At 46.5% G+C, this 20,756-nt stretch overlaps 1 protein-coding gene across 1 annotated transcript in view; it reads right to left on the bottom strand.

Annotated features, from left to right (window-relative positions):
- The window catches only part of GRIK4 (glutamate ionotropic receptor kainate type subunit 4), a 137,076-nt gene that overhangs the window by 73,824 nt on the left and 42,496 nt on the right, over positions 1-20,756 (bottom strand). Inside the window, exon 2 of the mRNA XM_075172956.1 lies at positions 4,867-5,031. Coding sequence (XP_075029057.1) covers positions 4,867-5,031 — 165 coding nt within the window. The remainder of the gene's footprint in view (positions 1-4,866; positions 5,032-20,756) is intronic.

Genomic DNA, 20,756 nt, shown 5'->3' with positions numbered 1-20,756 from the left:
TGCCTGGGCACTGCGGATTCAGACAAGCACTTGCAGGGATATAGAAATGTTGGTCCTGCACCAAAAATTCATTCCCGATAACTGCACGGACTAACACCACAGATACTGGCACAGCCCCTGCCACTCAAATCTCGTCGTACTTCAACACATGGGCACCGTGTAAGCTATATACTGTGCAGGACACATTTTTGATTGCTGCAGACCTAGATACCTCTGCCCAAGACAGTGTCTAATTTTTATGGTTTTTAGAATTCCGTACCTCAAAAAATACTGGACATTGAAGTGACATCACGTTAAAAACCTCTTTATCGTGAGATGGGATGTGGGTACTACTGATCGTCCTTGACCCGAAGGCCTGATTCCAAAGGCCTCCTATTCCAGCCATTTTTACGGACTGCTTGCACTCAGCTGTTCTAAGTTAACACCCTTGAGGACAGTGGGACAGAAAAACAAGAAACAGGCTTAGCGAAGAGATTTCTTAACAACACTCTTAAAATACGTAAGTCTTTGGAAACGAAACATCCCAGGGTTCACCCTTTTTCGAAGGGTGAACGAAACATCCCAGGTTCATCCTGCTCTAGGCAGGACAGGATCCCTCCTGCCATCACTCGGGAGCAACTCCTCGGAGGTGGGAGCTGATGATTGCTGCCTTTCTACTTGTATGTGGACCTCTCTGCCTCTGCTGCTTGCGCAGCTCAGATGTCCCGATGCGGTACCTCCGACTACGCAGTTACGGGCTTTGCCCTGAAGCTGGGAGTGGGGTCAGAGGCTCCTGTCCCCCTCCCAGCACAGGCTACACTCTGGAGCTAGGAGGTGGCCCTCACGCAAGTTCAGGTGTGCTTTCACCGGGCAATGCAAAACGGCGACCCTCCTTTCATACTAGCAGGTCTGCCCTGCCACGTAAGTGAGAAAGGGCTGTGTTCAATGGTTTCCACAAGTATATTTAGGAATTAAGTACAGGTCTGGACCCTCAGGAAACAGCAAGATATGTTTTAAAGGAAGATGGAGATATGTGCTTATTTTTGAACATGAAAAAGCACAACAACAAATGAGTAGCTCTCACATTATATATGTATGTACGTGCACTTGGTCATGGTCAGACAGTGCCTTTCACCTCCTGGGATCCCAGGGCACTTGGCAAGCATTCCCACGGACTCCCGCTGTTCAAAGCCTGGCTGAAAGCGCTCCGGTGAGAGCATCCACGCACAGTGCGGAACACAGCATCTCTTTCACTGCATACAGATACCCCATACAAGGTTTTCAAACAGCATGCAAAGAAGATTCCTGCCTCTAATTGAAAATAAATGAGCAGGGAAGGTATGCAACTACCTCAACATTTCCATGATTGCAAAACATATCAGAGGATCTTGAATGACAGGGACTGGTCAGGACGGGATTCTCATACAAAAAACACCAAATGCATAAACAGACGGCGTTACAGAGAGTGCACCCTGCACCGTGGCTCCAAGACTGCTCCCTGCAGCATTTTTTGTGCTTCTTAACAAGAACCCGCAACCAGAGCAGGCTTAAAAGTGAAATCCAACAGGATCACAAAAATGGTGGGACAGTTAATAGCACATTTGAGCCAATGTCACTGAAAGGATGTATCAGGCACTTTGAAATATTGGTGTGAATAAATAAAAATTAAAAATCCTCCAGTTGCTCGCTCATTCTGACTGCTGACCTGCCATGAGATGTTTGGATTAACAACAGAAAGATGCTTAAAAGACTGATGAGATGATAGGGGACAGGGTGACAAGTAGAAAATTTGTCCCTCCCTGGACATCAAAAGGAATAAGGTGTTTTAGATAAAGACATGATTAAACAAGTCATTTTGGATCTCCATAAAAGGAGTTGAAACATCAAAAACAGAGAACAGGCTTTACTTACAACGGCAAAAAAAGCTCTACGCATAACCTTTCACTGCAAACTCATTTCAAAACACAGGACTTTACAGATGTTGCATACAGGAACATCAATGTTTGTTTTCATTCATATACAAAGCTGAAATGGCAAACCAGGCATGACTCTGATTAAGACTGACTCATATTTTACCTGCTATAGCAATTGTGATTTTGTGGCCCCCTAACAGTAAGATGCCTGAGTCAGTCAGGAGGAAAAAAATAAAGAAAAATAGCTCAACACTAAAATAAAAACTCTCATAAAGTCTTTCTTCTCTTGAAGCACTAATTTTACACGGAATATCACTGATGGGGTGTAATCACAGCATTCCTAGATCAGTCGGCTAAGCATGCTAGCTGTGATATTTAAGGGTGATTCAAAGGGCGTGAAATTTGAGAACAGTATTAAACAGATGTATAACAGCTTTGCAGTTATAAGTTAAAACATCTAAACTGCTTTTATTAATATTACATGTGATAACAAATATCAGTGCCATATTAAAGATGAGAAAGTCAGACATTTGAAAGCCATGAAAGCCTTGAAATTTAAGTTAAAGGACCTGATTCTCCTCTGCAACCAGTATAAATCAAGAATAACTTCAGTGACATTAATAGCAGAGCCATGCAGAATCCAGATTTTTCCTTTTGTAAGAAATGCTTCAAGACATTCTTCCCTCTGAAGAAAAGGCAAATAACATATTGCAAAATTATGTGAATACTCACTTCACCAAAATCAAATCAGTTTGCTCCGATTTCTACTTTCTACATTCTATAAGTCAAAGTAAAGAAAACAAAGAAAATCACCCTGAGGTGAAAATTCGAAATGGAAAACTGCCTCTTCCTCACTTATCGCATTTCCACGTACTCCCCAAACACCACGTTTGCTGAAATCAACGATTTCTTGCATAATACTTCATTCTCAGCAAATTAGTATTCTTCTGCTTGAAAAACGATCCAACAGAAAAATTTCTGAGCCGCATTACAGGGGTGCAAGTGAGAAAGAAATCCTGCTCACGATCTTTAACGCAGCTCTGGGGTCACTTGGCAGTCGAGCCTGTTTCTTGAGCAAAGGTAAATAACAGAAACACTGCTACATGCACAAGATTCATGAGAAAGTAAAAGAATTGAACCAAAAATGCTACTGGTTCTTCCAAAGACACAGGAGGCTCAGGCAAGCAAGCAATTTTCTCATTTCCTAGGAGGCTCGCTGGGAGATTTGGGATACTTTTGGGGGCAAACTGGGAATGCACTTGGAAACACAGGCAGCCCCAATCCCTTCTGCATAACCCGGCCAGTGAAACTGGATTCGCCCTGTTGCTGTGCCAAATGAGGGTAAAGCAGGATGCACACATCTGCTTTAAAGACCGAAAAAAGTTAAAAGAGATGAGGGATCCAAAAAGGTGGAGAACTGCTGTTTTAAACGGTCCCTGTGATGCTGCATGTGATGATCTTAATCTAGACTGCCTCACGGGTGACAGGCTCTATAAATAGACCTACAGGTACTTGCTGAAATGCACTTTATTAACTGAACGCTTCTATAAATAATGCAAACGCTAATTCAGGAAATGAAGGAGCGATCTGCTAATCTCGCAGGCTTATTGAGCCCGTTCTGCCAGTTACCCAGAGACCTGCTCCTGAGCAGCGCCGGGTACGCGGCTCCGCGGGGCCTCCCAGGCACAGGGATGCTCAGTGCTGTGCAGAACAAACACCAAAGCTGTGTGAGAAACCAGCCCACTCTAGATCACAACATACTACCACCTTTCTGGGATACCCTGCAGATTACACTGGCTTGGAACAGAGAACCATTGGGAAACAAGTCTAAAATTCCTATTATTTAAAATAATTTCTCCAGCTTTTTCAAGCCAGCTTGTAATAAAAAAATCATGGTCCTCCCCTGAACATTAAAGGTTGTCTTAAAAATTATTCTAAAGGGAAGCTATCCTATTCCAAAGGATTTTCCCTCTTACAGGAAGAAGCTATTATAGATCTTTTTTTTGGTTTCTTTCACTCGGGCTCCTGAGAGGTCTGTGGGACACTAACCATCAATTCCTTTTTTATTCATCAGCTTGTGGCTGACATGTTGGGCATCTAGAGGAAGAGTATAGTATAGACCTGACTGCATTAAGGGACTTCAAAGCAACGTGGAAAGCATACTGCTCTTTCAAAATTAGCTCTTTTTATTCCACATGATTTTAAACATCACTTGAAAACTTCACTTTGTGCAAACAAATCTGCTGCCAATCTAAAGCACTGGAAGAGCTATCATGTTTGCTGACACATGGTGTTCTGTGGGGTTTTAAAAATAACTTAATTGCACTGAACTTGCCCGGAGTCTCTTATTTGCACACCATTAAGTGCTTTACAAAGGAGCATCACCTCCTGTATCATTACCTCTGTTTACTAACACACAGATTAAAGAAAATAATTTGTCCCAAGCCGCTGAGCTGAAGGTGGCAAAGCTTATTGGGGACCCAGATCCTCGCAGTCCAGGGCTCACCTCACAACACCACGCTAAACCCTCAAATGAAAACTGGTCTCAGCACTCGCCCTCCAAGCCGAACCTCCCCTTACGTGCCACTGTGCCCCCACGGCGGATGCACCCAGGCAGGGCCAGCCCTTGCAAATGCGTGGCTGGTGCTAACACAGCGCGGGTGCTGCTAAAGGTCCCACACACCTCCCGAGGGGATGCTGCGCCCGCATCCAGACCGTACCAAACCCCTGCACCAAACCTGACCGCGCTGGGGCAGCCAGGGCAGCCTGGGGCTTTGCAGAGACCCACTTTCATGCTAGCACGTGTTGATCTTTCAAGTGCTGATAGAGGATCCAAGAAGTGCTTTTTACCCTGCGTACTCGCCTTGACTATAGCACAATTATCCTCTGCAGCAAGCGCAGTGTGCCAGACACCTCCTGTAAGCCGGCAGGGAGAAGAACTGGGGAAGGACCAGCTACATGGAGGGGTACTTACTGGTTTCTGCCGTCTCATACTCGCTGTCTCGCAGCAGCTCAAAAATGTCCACCTCCACTTTGGCTTTCCCCACCCGCTCGGGCGCGCGGTTGATGCGGTTCTTGGCCAGGGTGATGGAGAGCCTCTCCCCTCTGCTGCACTCCATGGGGTCATCCAGGATGGCAGCTGCGGAGGCAAAGGCGTTGGCAGTGGTTAGGCTTGGCAGGGACCTGGCCCGGCTCCGCGCGCCCCCCCGTCCCCAGCACCCCTTCGGGATCTCCGCTGCCACGCAAGCAACCGCTGCGTTGGCACTTCTGCTCCTGCCACCACTATTGTTAGCGCATCCTCCCTCCCACGCACGGCCTTTCCTGCCGCTTCGCCCACCTCCCAGGTCTTGCCAGACACGTGGGCGGTGAAATCTCTGCAGCAGCGGCCGTGTTACCTGCCAGCGCGCTGTAGCACGACACAGCCACCTACTCTGCTGGGGTCCTGGCGGTGCCCAGCACCCACTGCAGCACAGGCGTCCGCCCGCTTGCTCTGGGTGCCCCTAGAGAGGGACGTCCAGCTGTGCAGCCCAAGCAGCCCGGATCCGGGTGCTGCCCCGCATCCCAACAGAGGAAGAACGTCCCCATATAGCCTCAGTTTGTTCGTTTGAGAAAGCGTTGGTACGGTGCTGATAGCTGGAATATTTCAGGAAGCACGTGGGCAGCCGTGGGTGGGAAGGGACAAATATTTTTCAAACAGAAAGCACTTGACTCTTGAACTCAGCTCCTGGGCCTGCCCACTCAAATCTGTGTTAGGCAGAGGGAGATAGTGTGGGGTATTATTTTTATTTTCTTGATGGAAGGCAAAGAGAAATTGCAGTCAAGCATTAATCACAGCGTTTCATTATGAGCTGGCACAACTTCTGCACCCCAGTGGGTTTATCCTTGCAAACAGGAGGTCTCCTCCCAGAATGCAGCTATTCAGTCATGCCTGGGGAAGAGCAGCGCTGGTTTTTGTTGTGTATATTAGAAAGGCACCAATGCTTATCTTCCGTTCCCAAAAATCACTCCAAAGGGAGCGATGCCATTCAGAACTGCTCAGGTGTAGATGGAGGCGCAGCTCAGCGCCGAATCAGGCCCCACACTGCATAGGTTAGCAAAGCAGGGATTAGTGGGGCTCTGCTGGTTTGTGTGTCGGGGAAACATGGAACTAACTACAGCAGCTAGGTGCCTTGTTGAAGCTTTGAAACATGTCGTTGTGCTGCGGCAGGTTTGGTTTGGGGTTTTTTTTAGATAGGGAAAACCAGAGTGAAACACATAAACCGGCTGGCAGCTGAAGTAAAGCACATTGGCTATAAACGGGAGGTATCCCACCTCCCTAAGAGCAAGAGTCCAAGATATCCCAGGAGCAGAGTCCAAGGATACACACATTTTGAAGACATAGCTAACCGCAATCACTGTTCAAGAACCATGGTGATGTGCTCTACGTGGGACTGAGACCACATTCCTCAGAGGGCTGGTTTGTGCCTCAGAGGTCCTCATCACTCCTCCAATGCATGGGCACTGATCATCCTTCATTGCCACCAACACACAGAACCTCCGACACAGCCCAGCCCAAGGAAGAAACCTGCCTTGGGTTCAGGCTCCTTTTACTTTGGCTTTCCTGCCGCTGAGACTTGCTTTGAACCCACCCAAATCTCAAAGCATAGCCCAATTTCAACAACCACCTTGCACCGCATTTCAGGGCTCTTTTCTCAGCCTTGCTATGCTCGTCCCAGTCTCTTCTCTCATGACAAAACTGCAGAGCATCTCTGCTTCCCAGTCCTGCCCTAACCCCAGCTGTGGAAGGTAACTAGATACCAAATCCACTGGTGAAGCAAAGGTGGTCCATACTAACCTGACTTACTTTGTATCCTGATGATATCCACTCAAGAACTCCTTCTCTTCCTACTTTTTCCCAGTTTTATGGGAGCTAAACTGAACTAACTACTGATAAAGTAACACACAGCAATACTTCTTGTACGATACGCACAGATGTCTTGGCGAACATTCCCAGTCCTTCAGGCGACGCCATCTCCTCTGCTCCGCTAACACGCAAGCACCATCATTATCTGCAAAGCTAGGGCAGTTAATCTTAATCTCATTATGCAAGAAAAAAGGTTGTGCTTTCCTCTAAGGCCAGGAGCATAGATCACAGGTTTTTTAATACATCGATATGGCTGGTGACTCCCCTTAATTACAAAGAAGCTGGGAGATTAGTGTGTCCCAACAAGCAGCTTGCTCAATCCCCCGCTTCTCTAAGAAAGTAGCAGCAGACAGAGGAGAAAAGTCCTGAACAGGCCCCACTTTCTCATACACAAAACTGTTTGATGTGTGTAAACTTTTCGCTATGGCCCTGTTTCCAGGGAAGGGTAAAGCAATGTGCTGAATCTGATGAACATCACAAAATGCTTCTTTCGTTCCAGGTGCTGACAGAGCAAAATTAAAGATCAGTGGGGGGGAGTGTATGTCAGTGTTCTTAGATTAATTATTTTCTAATTTAAAGCTTCAAAATCACTAAATTGGACAACGTTTTCAAGTATGTTCTTCAATTGTCAGTTTTCAAACAAAATTCATTTCCACTAATGTATAGTTAAATACATTTTAAAATTAGAAGAGTCGAAACCAAAGCATTTAAAATAATTTCCTCAGGCCACCGAGGCACAAATGTTTGCACAAAGATTTTTTTTCTCTATTCAGGATGGGATTTTCTGTTCTTATTTTTGGAAATCTTGAAAACTTCCCTACAGGTGAAAGGGAGAAAACAAATAAACACCAAACCAACCAACAAACCCTATTCCCTACTCAGCTCTGATTGAATTTGAACTTTGCAGCCCACTTTGGGAGCAAATACACGAGGAAGGGGAAAGTGCCCACAGCAAGTGGCAAGTTTTGGAAAGGAAAGGAACACAGCCGGACAGCCTGAATCCCAGGATGGAGGTGGCGGTGGCACTCCTAGAGCCCAGCCACTAATCAAACCACATTAACGCTTCCTATCTCCCTGCAGGGTGTGTGATAGAAAACCAGCAGAATTTGTTCACTTGCATTTTGGGGGACTAGTTCGTTTTACCAAGTATTAAACCAGCCCCCAGAACAGACTAGGCAATGACGCTGAACTAATCTTTATTTATGAAAGCTGGCGGATGAAAAAGGTCATTTAATGTTTAAAAAAGGTTGGTTTTAAAACTTCATGTCTTGGGACACAGTGCCAAAGCTCATCTAATAGCAGCATCATTAAGTATGAACGAAAATCTTTATAGAAATTCCCTTTCATCTACTCCTTTCTATTAAATATGGGAAGATGCATCAAGTAAATCTTTAATCCTGAAAACTTACAGCAAAGTCTTTGAACTCTGCTGGCCTCAAAAATCACTTCTATCTTCCCCATCATAATAAATGTCTCCAATCTAGACTGCCTTCTCTATGAACCGTGAGAAAAATATTTCAGAGGGAGTCAGGAGCACCTGGGTCTGTGATACCCGATTCAGGGCTGCCTAGGATTTCACAGGGACTGAGTGTCAAACAACGTCAAGTGAAGTCAGCAAGGACTGGCAGGGGCTGAGATTTTCTCAGGAAGAACTGGCTGGAAACATCTTTTCCCACGGGATGTTCCAATCTTGATAGATAAACATCCTTTATGTAGTAATAATTCTTTTTTTAATCAATATGCCCAGGTTTTCCTTACACTTAACACAAAACCCACAAACCCAAGAGGCTACAAACCAGAAGAATTTATCTCTTTGGATATGCATTTAAAATAGTTGGGTTACAGTTGCTCAAGATTCAAGCAACAAGTGACTTCAATTGCAAATTTCCATCGAACACAAATTTCAAATGCAACACTCAAAGTTAATGATTTCACAGCAAGAACTAGAAAAAGATTATTGATGGTAGCCAAAGAAATGCAAGATGACATGATGGTGCCCTCTGAGAAAAACAGATTTCAAGAACTTTCCTACAGGTTGTCCCCCCCTCAGTGATTTTTCCAGCCCTCAGAGGCGGGCAGACACGATGGGGGACGGGGAGGCAGGAGTCGGTGCTCTCCAACGAGACGTGTGTGTGCATGCATGCACGTGTGTGCGCATGTATGCACGTGTGTGCGCATGCATGCACGTGTGAGCGCATGTGTGTTAGTGCACACCTGGTCTAAGCCCTGCCCGAGCGAGATACAGCGCATAGGGTACCTGTGAGTGCCTCGTCCAGGCAGGAGCTGGACAGGGGGCTGCCCAGAGACACGGCTTCCTTAAACTCCATCAGCCCCGGCCCCACAGCCCGTGCAGACGCGGCTGCCCCCGCGCAGAGGGACAGCCGGAGGAGGTGGCATCTGGCTGCAGCATTTTCACTCCACCCAAGCAGAGCGCAGCCACAGCAGCATGAAGGGCAGATGCTCAAACTCTTCTGCATTTTCTCCTCTTACTCGGGAGAAACTTCTCCAGGAGAAGGAAGGACATCCATTTCTCACCCCAAACAATTCAGTCCTACTCCTTTTCGCCAAAACAGCAAATGGGGGGGGTGGCAGGCAGTGCTGTCAGCTTGTGTGCTTTCAGCAGTGGAGACAGCTGTCTGCCTGGACCCGGGCTGAGGCACAGCAACTCATCCTATTAAGTGCACCAGCCACTTTACAGACAACACTGAAATTTAATCCTTTCCACCCTCAGTTGGGTTTCAACCAGTGCTAAAAAAGCAGAAAGCCTCCATTCTCCCATTCCCCCAGGCCATGTGGCTCCCCAGAGTGCTACCCGCCACCAGCCAGATTCACAACATATGCACTCTGACAAGCCTAATATGATTGCAAGTTTTACTACATATCGCTACTTAATTCATGATCCAACCAAGATCTAATGAAGTAGCATTTTTATAAGAATAACAGGGAACAGATGTTACCGGGAGGTTTATACACTGCTGCAACAAACAGTGTTCAGCTGACCTTTCCCCGTTAACTTTATTAAGTATTGTTACATTTTCTTAGATGCCTTCCGTACCATTGAGATGTAAAGCCATACTCAGAAACACAATTGCCATCTCAGGTCCGGTGGCTTGAAGATGTAGATTTAGCAAAGCACTGGCTTAGTAAACATGGTATTTCACTGCTTATAACCTGTCCCTCCAAGTTAAAAAGATATAAAGCCATCCGCAATATTTCTCAGGGGTCTCCTCCAACAGGTTAAGATCACACCTACAACCTCTTCTGATTTATACTGTAAACACAGTCCTCAAATCCTCTATGTTCCCATTATGAATGGACTCTCAAATTAAGAACTGTAACCTCAGTTCAACCAGGTTGAGACACGTAGAAGATCCAATACCTACCACTGGAGCTGGTCAGTCCTTAGTCTCAAAACCAGGAAGCCTCCAGATCAAATGCATACCAGAAAAACATACCGTGCTTCAAACACCCATGTCTCGGGAACACCAGCCTCAGGAGGTGACGTGGGGGAACCACCCCAGACCTCCACATCTCCCCTTCCTCCTGCTCCTGCCTCTGCTCCCCGACCCCCTGCGCTACCCTTGTCATCAGAGACCCACCTGCAGCTGCTCCCGACTTCATGAGCCCCAAACTAGCTCCAAAACCACGAGGCTGCAGATGCATTTGAGGGGGCAGTTGATTAAAAATGATTGCCGTATTTTGCACATTTCCCCTCTGCTGAATATGGTATTAACCCTTCAGGCTGTCAACACAGTAAAGGGTAAGAAATTTGCAGGCTTCCTCATTACAGAGCTCTCAAGTATAGCTTCAGTGGAGAAACAGGTGGGATTGTGTTTCCATTATAATCTCTGAAGTGCTGCTTAAAAATAAAATAAAAAGCTATCAATACGCTATTACTCTGAGAGGAAAGAGGATCTCATCAGGGAAAAAGAAAATCTAACAACATAAACTCTCCTTCACAAAGAGACTTGATAATGTTTGTCTGATCAGTGTAGCAGAGGGCTATTTATTGCTCTTGGCCAACATTTGAAATCTGCATTTAAATGGAGCTTCCCTCTCATTTCTGCTATCTGCTATCCAGAGAGAGTGAATTCAGGAGAACGAGAGAAGGGGAGGCATGAAACAAACAGCTGAGGGCTTTAGTTTCTACTGCTAGAAACAAAACCTCTTTTCTCTTCTTTAATAATTGCTTTGTGTACATAAAATCAGAATAACATTCTCTGAGACCGGGAGTTTCCAGAAAGAGAGAGAGTGCCATTGCACTTCTCCTCTGTCTTCCCTGAGCCTGCAAAGGTGACGACCTGTCAACCATGCTGGACCTGTCACAGTGCTGGGATGCAACGCCTCAGTGGGGGCAGTTCATCTTTGTGTCCCAGCAAACATTGTCCCTCTGGTCCAGGCAGGTAAAAGCACTGTCAGACTCCTCTTCCCGCCTCCGCACACTCCTACGTGGAACAGAGATGGCTGTTCGTATCCAAAATGGGGCGGGAGGGGGGAACACACTTCAGCTGCCATTCTGAAAGCAGGCATCTGCAAGACAGGTCTCGCCTCGCCTCTCACCCCTTTGCTTCATGTGTGGGGAAGAAAACACACTAATGAGACAAGGTCTTGCTCTTCCGATAAAGATTACCTGCTTTTCTGAATACAAATCTCACTACGAGGCAGCCAGCAAACACCCTTAGCATGAAGACTGAAGCAAAAGAGCACAAAGAGATAAGAAAGGGGTCTGAAATGGAAATGCCCTGTCCAGAGTGGGCTAATGCAATCTGAAGCCATCCTCTCGTACAAAAGCAGGGCAGCAAACTGAGGTCCTTTAAAGCCAACAGGGAAACTCCTACGGGTTTCCACAGCCACAGACTTGAGGCACGCTGCAGCTGTGGACAAAGTCCTGATCTGTGAATTCAAATAGTATGTTTGCAATAAGTACCACTTAATCCGCTGAAAAGTGTGTCAAGAGACTTCCCAAAAGCGAGGAGAGAAAAGCAAGGAGAAGGAGGAATGACTGTTTTAACCTTCCTGAGGTATAAGGTCAGGGCTGAGGGAATAAATTATTATGCTCTGAAAGAAAGGGATGTGCGAGGCCTCCAGCAGGACAGGCTGGAAGAATGAACAAGAAAGGCTCTCCATCTCATGTGGACAGGGTTTTGAGGTCAGAAAAGGGAAGGAGCTGAAGGTCTAACGCTAAAAATGGAGTGACAGGAAGGCATGGTGGGACACCTTTCACTCAAGGCATCCCAAGAGCCACGGACACCGTCCAGGAATGTTGCTACCAAAGGTGCATGGAAGCAAATGGGCACCAGATGGGAAGAGCCTCTCGGGGCGTCAGAAATCTTCCAGCAAGAAAACAGGCAGTTCCAGCCTGTTTCTGCACGTGTGTACATGGTGTGGTGGGATGCCTTTTTGTTTCCCTGAAGCTTTGCTCACAGCAGGAGGTATTCATAGCAGTGCTCTCTAGTGCAGACTTTCTGCACCTCTGAAAAGCCTATCTGTCAAACTGGACCGCAGTTTGCCACAAAATTCAAGCTACTGGATGGACACATTCACATCCACACAAGGTCAGTCTAAGTGCCTAAATCTTATTTTCTTAGGAAACCAGCCTAAAAACACTGACCGAAGTTGGGAACATCATTTTCCTGTCTGTCTTTTGTTTCAATAACGTCAAGTTGAGTTTCAAGAGGAAGTTTTTCTGCCCATTTTCATGGTCTCAGGTGACTGGTAGCAGCTGTGGTTTTTAGGAGGAGAGGACTGGGAAGCCCTGGTGGGGCCAGTAAACTTGGCAGGACCAGGAAACAAGCAAGAACTTAATTAAGTCAGTGGAGAGTGTAAATACAAGAAAAATAACCACACAAACCCCAAGTGCCACTTCCAGGCAAACAAAAAGAATGAGGAAGGAAGAAACAATGGGTAAAATTCTAAGCTAAAAAAAAAAAAAATCCAAAAAACAAATGGGGAAAATCCGCTAGGATTTATAGTTATAATCATAGATTTGAGAGATGGCAATGAACAATGCAGCGGTGGGACTCTGTGTTTGAGAGCAGCAGCAGCCACCGCTGTGGGAAAGACGCTGCAAGAGGATGGGAGGCAGGAAAGGAAACGGCTGCAGAGCCCCAGATGCTTTCTTGGTCACACACCCACAATAAGCATGTTCTGTACCTACAAGACAGATGACCACAAAAGCCCAGAGCTCCATCCCCAGAGGTGGCTGTATTTCAGTGCCAGCCAAGGCTATTCCAGCACACGCACAACTCTCCGGAACACTTTGGGATTTACGGCTTGACAGTGATGTAAGGAGAGCAACATTTCCAAACCTGACACTTTTCCTCTTACAGAGGGAGCCGTTTCTTGAACCTCCAGCATGCTTCAGGATTAAAGGAATTTGGGGCCCCTCTAAAGCCAGTGGATTTCCATTTATATAAGTGGGGCCTTCAGTGCCCATTTTCCTCTTAACCCTTCCTGGAATCTTAGCATTTACAGTGGAGTCGCCCGTCTTTCAGCACGTCCCTATTTCAAGGATGCTAGGGCTTTGGCACCACTTGCTGATTCTTCCCAGGTTGGCAAACACCAGTGCATTGCAGAGGATGCACAACTTAGACCAAATGATGGAGTACATAAGTGCCAGGCCCCCGTTCCAGGCTTCCCCCAGCCAGCTGATTAACTGCATACACAGAGATAGCAAATAGCCTTGGACGCATCCCCAGTGTCAATGTGAGAAGGGGAAAAAATTGCTGTAGCGACAGGATCTAGGTTTTTGCTTTCACCAATATTGAGAGCTTACAGATATTTTGCACCAGCTCTATTCTTGTTACAAATCATTAGCCATTGCTACTATTACAAATCTCTAAAAGATGGATCCAAGGACAAGGACCTACCATGCTGGATGTAGCTACCAGATATGACAATTCCTTCAAAGATATGAGACAGACAAATGATAGGTGGAATGACTTTCATTCTCTTATGATGGATGAAGAACAGAGGCACAAAGAAATAAAGTGACTCCTCAAGGTTTTGCAAGACCACACGGCAAATAAACGGAGTTAACATGCCAAGAGGTTTCAGAAGCCCTTGTTTAGCACCTTAGCCTTTTTACTTACTGGCACTGAAACTTGACACTTCTGTTTCAATCTACAGGCATCCAAGTGCATCACTAAAGCCAAGTGAGCACTATTAACAGAGCTTTTGGGAGACAGGAACCTCCAGAAGCAGCAGCATATTAAAAGAAACATGTATGAAGATAAATGAACACCAGGGTCAATGCTACACGGCTGAGCACAGCACGGATGGGAGAGTCAAACTACGTTTGGAGCCTTTATAGTCAGTGGAGAGGGTCAGAACCTACAGAGGGCAATTCAGAGCACCTAAATCGGGTAATAATTTGTCCCTAACAAGCTAGCCTTTAAAGTCACTGCTCTCTATGCACCTGCTCCATAGGAAACTTTACTACCTACCTCTCACCACCTCTCTAGCCCCACACTGCCCAGATGTTGGTGCACAGATGTGCAAGGGAAGAGATTGTGGTCTAAGAGTAGGAGGTCATCACAGAGAAGCTGAGCAGAAGATGAACAAGGGTGGGAAAAGGTGACATTAGAAACCTCACCCCTATCGCAGAAGATCCAGATGTATTAAACTACACAAAAGAGTTTGATCCAATTACAAAACAATGACATGCGAGCCCTTCACTGACGTGCCTCTGGATTGTTTTCAGCTCTTTGCTTTACTGTTAGAACAAACAACTTTTCCTGCTGAGTCACACTGAAATGAGATGCTAAAGAGCCACACCAGATGTGGAAGCCCTTCAGATCCAATATCCATCAATCTACACAGCCTCTATTTATTTATTTTTTGCCACTCAGCCTTCAGCAATTTAATAGGTTACTTTAATGTCTTCCTGCTTTTCCTCTTTAGTGTGCTCTGCTCACTGCCTTTTTTTTCCCTGACGACTTCTTCCCCTGGCTTCTGGATGGGAAAAAAAAACAGGAATTTTCTTTTCCCTGGACTCCGACATGGTTTTCCCTCCCTTTCCATCCATCTTAGCAGCAAACTGCTAATTAATCTAATCCCAGTTTGTATACTTGTTTGCTAAGAAAATGATGATATGTTACCGGAAAAGAACTGCTTTTTCTTTCTTTGCTTGTGTACAGAGTGGCTCCTGTTCAACCCCAAATCAGCACCTGTGCCCACCCGCCTTGTACTGAATCCACACTGCAGCTGAATGCGTGATGGCAGAACTTCAGTGCCCAAGCCAAACGGTCACTTCTGAGACTTAGAGCTGAACCAGCTCAGCCACACCACTGAGATTTCCAGAAGCCCATCTTCTGCCTTGGCCACTGAGCCTTCTGGCACCTCCTGCAAATTCCACCGTCTCTAACACAATCTGTGAGTTTCTCAAATATTCATCCTCACAGTACCTCCATGAAGAAAAGAAACACTACCATGCCCATTTTGAAGAGGTCAAGAAACATGCAGATACTCAGGAAAGCTGAAATGAATTAAGAGCTGAAGGTAATGTGCACCAGTTACAGTACATTAAACTGTCATGTGGATGCTCTCCTTTGGAAAAAAAAGCAGCCCCACTTTGTTGTTAGATTACTTCTTGAGAGAAGGATCTACAGAGACCTAAGTGACTGAAGTGATGCACAGTAACACCCCCACTCGAGGCAATTTGTCTTAGCGTCTTCTGGAGACCATCCCTCTGTGGGGTGACAAACATTGCCTGGAGAATCCTTGGTACAACAGAAAATAACTACAAAATCCTTAAAAGTTACTCAAGCTTTTCCCAAAGAATCTCTGTGGTTTCTAGTACAATGCTCTTCAATGTAGGTAAAGAACAACTTCTAGGTAAGCAGCTTTTGCTTTCAGCTTGGGAGCTCATTACAGATTCCCCTACATCTGTGCAACATGGAGAAGTTTGAAACATGCTACACAGAAACAGGAAAGGGCGAGTGAAGAGGAAGAAAAGAAAGCAAAAGGCAAGGATGAAGAAAAAGCTCAGCTGCGTAGACTAAATTAAATCAGACACAAAAATTCTTAGTGAACAAGGTGAAAGAAACCCAAAGGAAAAGCTACTCCAGACTCCCAGACGCTAGGTGTGACGGAAGAAGCAGGACGCTAAGGCAGGAGTGGCTGGTGGGATCGGAGAGGAATCGGTACCAACACTGAGTCATGAATGCGACATACCAGAACCAGCCACACTTGTCTTGTAAAGCAGAGGATGAGTGGAGTGAATTACATCCCTTGTAGTTTGTTATGATGCTTCTTAGAGAGGATACTGAATTAGTTACCCTAATGCAGCAAGGAACTGGATCAGGTTCACAGTGATAAGCTTAATTAAACAATAGAGTTATCCATAGGCTGTGGTTTTTGTTATAAATAAGCAACATTTATGCTGATTAATTAAGTCATGGTTCAGATCATTAAATCCTCCTACTTTCAACCACCTTAACGAGGATACCTGCAAGAGCTGAATCCAGCCACTTGGATTTGACATTTGCAAGCCCGAGCACACACCGGAGGGGAGGGCAGGAGGACAGGGGATCTTGCCAAGGCACCCTCCCACCGAGAGAAGGCTGGGACCAGCTTGCATTTCAGTGGGTGGTCCAGGCTCCTCCGCTGGGGTTTGCTCTTGGTGCTGTCACAGAGTTAGAGTTGCTAGCTACAGGCGGCACCACATTCCCCCTAGTTCTCCAAGTCTGTAAAAGGCGTCTTAACACAACGCTGAAAACATGTTCGAGACAGCGAGCTGTGTCAGCTGCCCTCACGCATCCAATTCTTTTTCATTATCCCAGCTAGCAGAACTTGCCTGCAGAAGCAGGGCTGCTTTATCATCCTCCCCAGCCTCTTCCAACGTGATAGATGTCCAGGGCCAGCTCTGGGACAGCAAACTGCTACCTCACCATCAAACACCCAGACCTCCCCCACCGTCAGCTCCCCCCTCCTCGCCATCCCGCTTACTTCATGCATCACAGTCCGAGCCTCCATGCTCAAGCTAACGCCACGCATGCAGAGTTAAAAGGGAAAAACCCTGGCCCTTATGAAAGGCTTCACTCCATGAAACTTGAGGTTTAAAGACGAAATTCCCATTCAAGCACTGCTCTGACCTGGGAGGAATTGAGGCTTATGTCTAACACTTATTCTAACTGGAATATTATGGAAAATAGGACAGACTCTTTCTTCTCTCTTTTCCAACTTTCTAGTCCTTCCTCCCAGAGCCTGAGAGGTTTTACACAGCTCTAGTGTTTCAGAGAGTGGCCTAGTTGCTCTGAAGTGAAAAGCCAGCTTGGGAAGCTATGGTTTGCTCAAGCTCATCTATCACATCTGCTCACAAACCCAGTGGTTATTAAAAATCAGAGCTGGTCAAATTATTGTTATATTTTGACCACATGGAGAATATTATCATCATCCTTCCCTGCTACCCCCAACCCCTCCTCATGAATCATTCATGAATATGTCCTGCAAAAGGGATGGGCTCGTGCTTTGTGCAAAACAGATTTTCTGCCTGTGGAGCAGAGCCACAGCCTGTTCACCTTACCTACACTGAAACACAGAAACAGCCTCTTGGCTTGAGCTGACCTGCCAAGACAATCCGTGTGGTGCATGGCCCATTACCCTCTTGCGTGACCACGCGTGAACAGCCATATGGGTGGAGTGCGCGTGGCTACTCCTGCGAAAGGCCACTTGCAAATTCTGGGATGGGAATGTATGTGATTTTGTTATACGATGTGCACGCAGCTAACATCAGGAGAGAGACAGTCACTGAGTACAGCCGTCATTACCCTCTTGGCTTGCACTATTAATTCACCCTGTACTTGCAACGACACTGCAGTCACCTTCCACCAGCGTGAATTACAGGTGGACAGGAGCAGTTCTCTGAGGCTACAAGATCATGCCATCTGTTTGCTTGCTGCTCTCTATGGGATGTGAATCAATGACACTGCAATGGGGCATTTGACATCAACTCTAGAGGGAGCTAAGACGAGGCCCTAAGTCACTAATGAGACCATCAAATGGTCCAAACAAATTCTGCAAGGATGATTATAGGCTCCTTCATCTCTCCCAGTCTTTTCCCTTTTTCTTAACACAATCTTACCAGATTGGGAACTGACTAATAAAATAATAATAAAATAAACCTCGTTTACGATCAGTTGCAGGACTGGGGCTATTTCCTCCATCTCTTCACCATCACAGAAATTGCCTTTTAAATGGATAACAATGATTGTGAAGGTCCAGTTATTACCTTGAAACCTCCCATTTTGATACATCCAATCCTGTTCTCTTATATAAATAACAGTTATTACTGTAAAGTGATTTTCCCCCTTCTGTGCTTCCAAAGAGTTCCTGCAGGAGATGGCAAAGAAAATGGGTTCCATCAATACTACACTTAGACCCTGTTGCTTTCATACTTTAACTCCCATCATTAATCTTCGAATGTGTCTTTAAACAAATGTCATTTATTCCACAACTCTCTGGCAGCTATTCTTCCCTGTCTTCTCCCCTCCCTTTCCCCCAATACCCTCTCCCGTGAAGTAGGAGCTCTTCCTCCTCTGACTCATCAGTGGGTGTTGTGCTCCTGCCAGTCAGGGGAAAGCATTTCAGCTCTTGTTCAGGCAGTTTGCTGGTAATTACAAGAAAAATATGAGAGCCCACAATCAGGAAACACACATCAGAAGGAGCTGTGATGGAAGGATTTCTGCCCTCCCTGAAACCTTGCAGAATGACTTTGCTGAAGATGTTATTCTAAACTAATGCTAGGGTGACGGTCACCTCAACAGAGCTGGGTCCTTGTGCAAGCTCTTAGCACAGGGAAAACGTTGCCTCTGACACACGGCATCCTCTTTTGAGCACACTACAAATGCAACTGCCAGATGCCACTTTTATCTGATTTGATGACGATAAACAAGGCTGTTCTTTTCATTACACAATCATGGGGCAACTGAGTCTGCAACTATCAACCATTTGCACCGGACTTTGAAACAGCCTATACCCCTTCCTGCAGCGCTCCAGGCAAGCCCCTCTGCAGACATTTGTCAGCAGTGAGGGGAGAAGTGCTGTCACTCCCACTTCATGGGGAGCAGAGGCAGAAAACGGATACAGCCCAATTCTGCAGTGGCATTTAGATGTCAATCCTGCCCCTGAGGGGGTAAAATCCCACCTATTTCAAAGAGCTAGTCTCTGCAGGAGTTTTATTAAAGTGGGAGTTAGGCACTTAAAAAGCCTCAAGGGTCTAAAGGACCTGCCTGTCATCTGGGAGAGAGAATTGAAGATGCACCTTCCAAATCCCAGAGCGTACAGCCCTGCCCCGGCCCCAGGCTGGCAGACATTCTCCGATGCCGCGGCCACCGAGCTGCACCACGCGGTACACTGTGCACCAGCCAGCATGGCTCTGCCGGCATCGCTGGGGTCCTGCTCACACGCTGCCAAGAGCACCAGGCCAGAATGTCCATCCAGCAAGGGGAAGACAAGCTGACCTTCTAGCAAAGGCAAAAAAAATGTTTTCCAGACTAAGGAAGCTAATTGAGGCTAATTACGCATTAGCCATGAGGCACATGGGCACGGAACCACAGTTCCAGGAAGCGGTGCTACTTTCTGCTTACACGCTCTGTGCTTGAAGATAGAGCACCCACGAAGCCATCCCCCTTTCCCCATCCCCATTTGCCAGGAATTACTGTTAACTCAGTCCCTTGGGTGAGCAGTGACCCCATACCACGTGCAGGTACATTAGCTGCAACAACATTCTCAACAGAGGAGGATCCCTCACCAGAAAACTCGTTTCCGTAAATGAGTTAACAGCAAGACCAAGCATGAATGTGAACTGGAGATAAAGAAAATAATCTTCGCAGGCTAGCCACCTTAGAGTTACCCATTTTCCCCTGCATCTACCACCTCTGGCACCAGAAATAGCAGAGATTAATGTCTCGAGTTACCTCATGTAACTTCTGGACATCTGGACTTATCTGTTTTCTCCTCCTCCCCCAAGAGTTATGACATTCCCTCTACCCTTTCTCAGTTACAGCCTCTTCTTCATTATCATCTGTCAAGTCCAATTAACATGTGCACTGACATCAGGGAAGATTATTTCTGAAGTCTCCTGCGAGAGCCAGTTGACAGGAGCCTCCACACCCTTGAGAAGTGCGAGTAAACTCCCCAGCAGATTGCCATCGCTCTTCACACGATCCTCCCCAGGGAGCCCCACAGCACGCAACACGCATCTTGCAGCATTTGCCTTTGGTGGCAACGGCGGATGTTTTGCGTGTTGGAGAATGTCTGCCTGCGACAGCTTTTTGATCCTAGAAGCCCAGGATCTCTGAGGTGTATTGACTAGACACCTACCAGTTGATCAGCTTTTCAGCGATCTTGAGGGTTACTGGGTGTGGAAGCAGCGAGATGTCCCACAACACCCAGTAGCTTCCTTCTGGATTAAGCCCTATGCGGAGAGGTCCACGTGACATCTGTGTGTCACTGTCTCTCTTCAAATAGGGCTTAATGGGAATGAGTTGTGCAGAGGCCTGATGCAAAGCACTGGGTATGAGAACTATTTTCTGTTCAAAGCAGTCGCCCCGACTCTTGTTCTGATCAGCTGCTGGCCTTATAGCACTGCTTTACCCCCAGACCCCCCGAGGGCAGCGGGTGCTGCGGTGCCCCCTCGCAGACCTGGAGGGACTAACCCAGCGGTACCAGCGAGCCTGGGCTCTGCTCACACCAGATGCCACCAAACTTCAAGAGCAAGACGCTCCCATCCTTTGGTTTTCCCCAGCTCCTGCTGTTCCGATGGCCAAAAAGAGGCCACCAGTTTCCCAGGCGAGAAGAAACTATATCCTCCTACCTTTTGCCAAAGTCCCACCCCCGCTTCTGCAGAACCATGACCATCTCCCCTTTCCCAATCAACTGCCTACTGGGATAAAAAGATTTCAGGCCAATAATTTGGTTGTTTGCAGGTGCCTCCTCTGAGCTGTTTTACTCCCTCCAAA

Source organism: Calonectris borealis, chromosome 24, assembly GCF_964195595.1.
Source record: "Calonectris borealis chromosome 24, bCalBor7.hap1.2, whole genome shotgun sequence".
NCBI lineage: Eukaryota > Metazoa > Chordata > Aves > Procellariiformes > Procellariidae > Calonectris > Calonectris borealis.
This window is presented reverse-complemented; position numbering and strand designations above follow the sequence as displayed.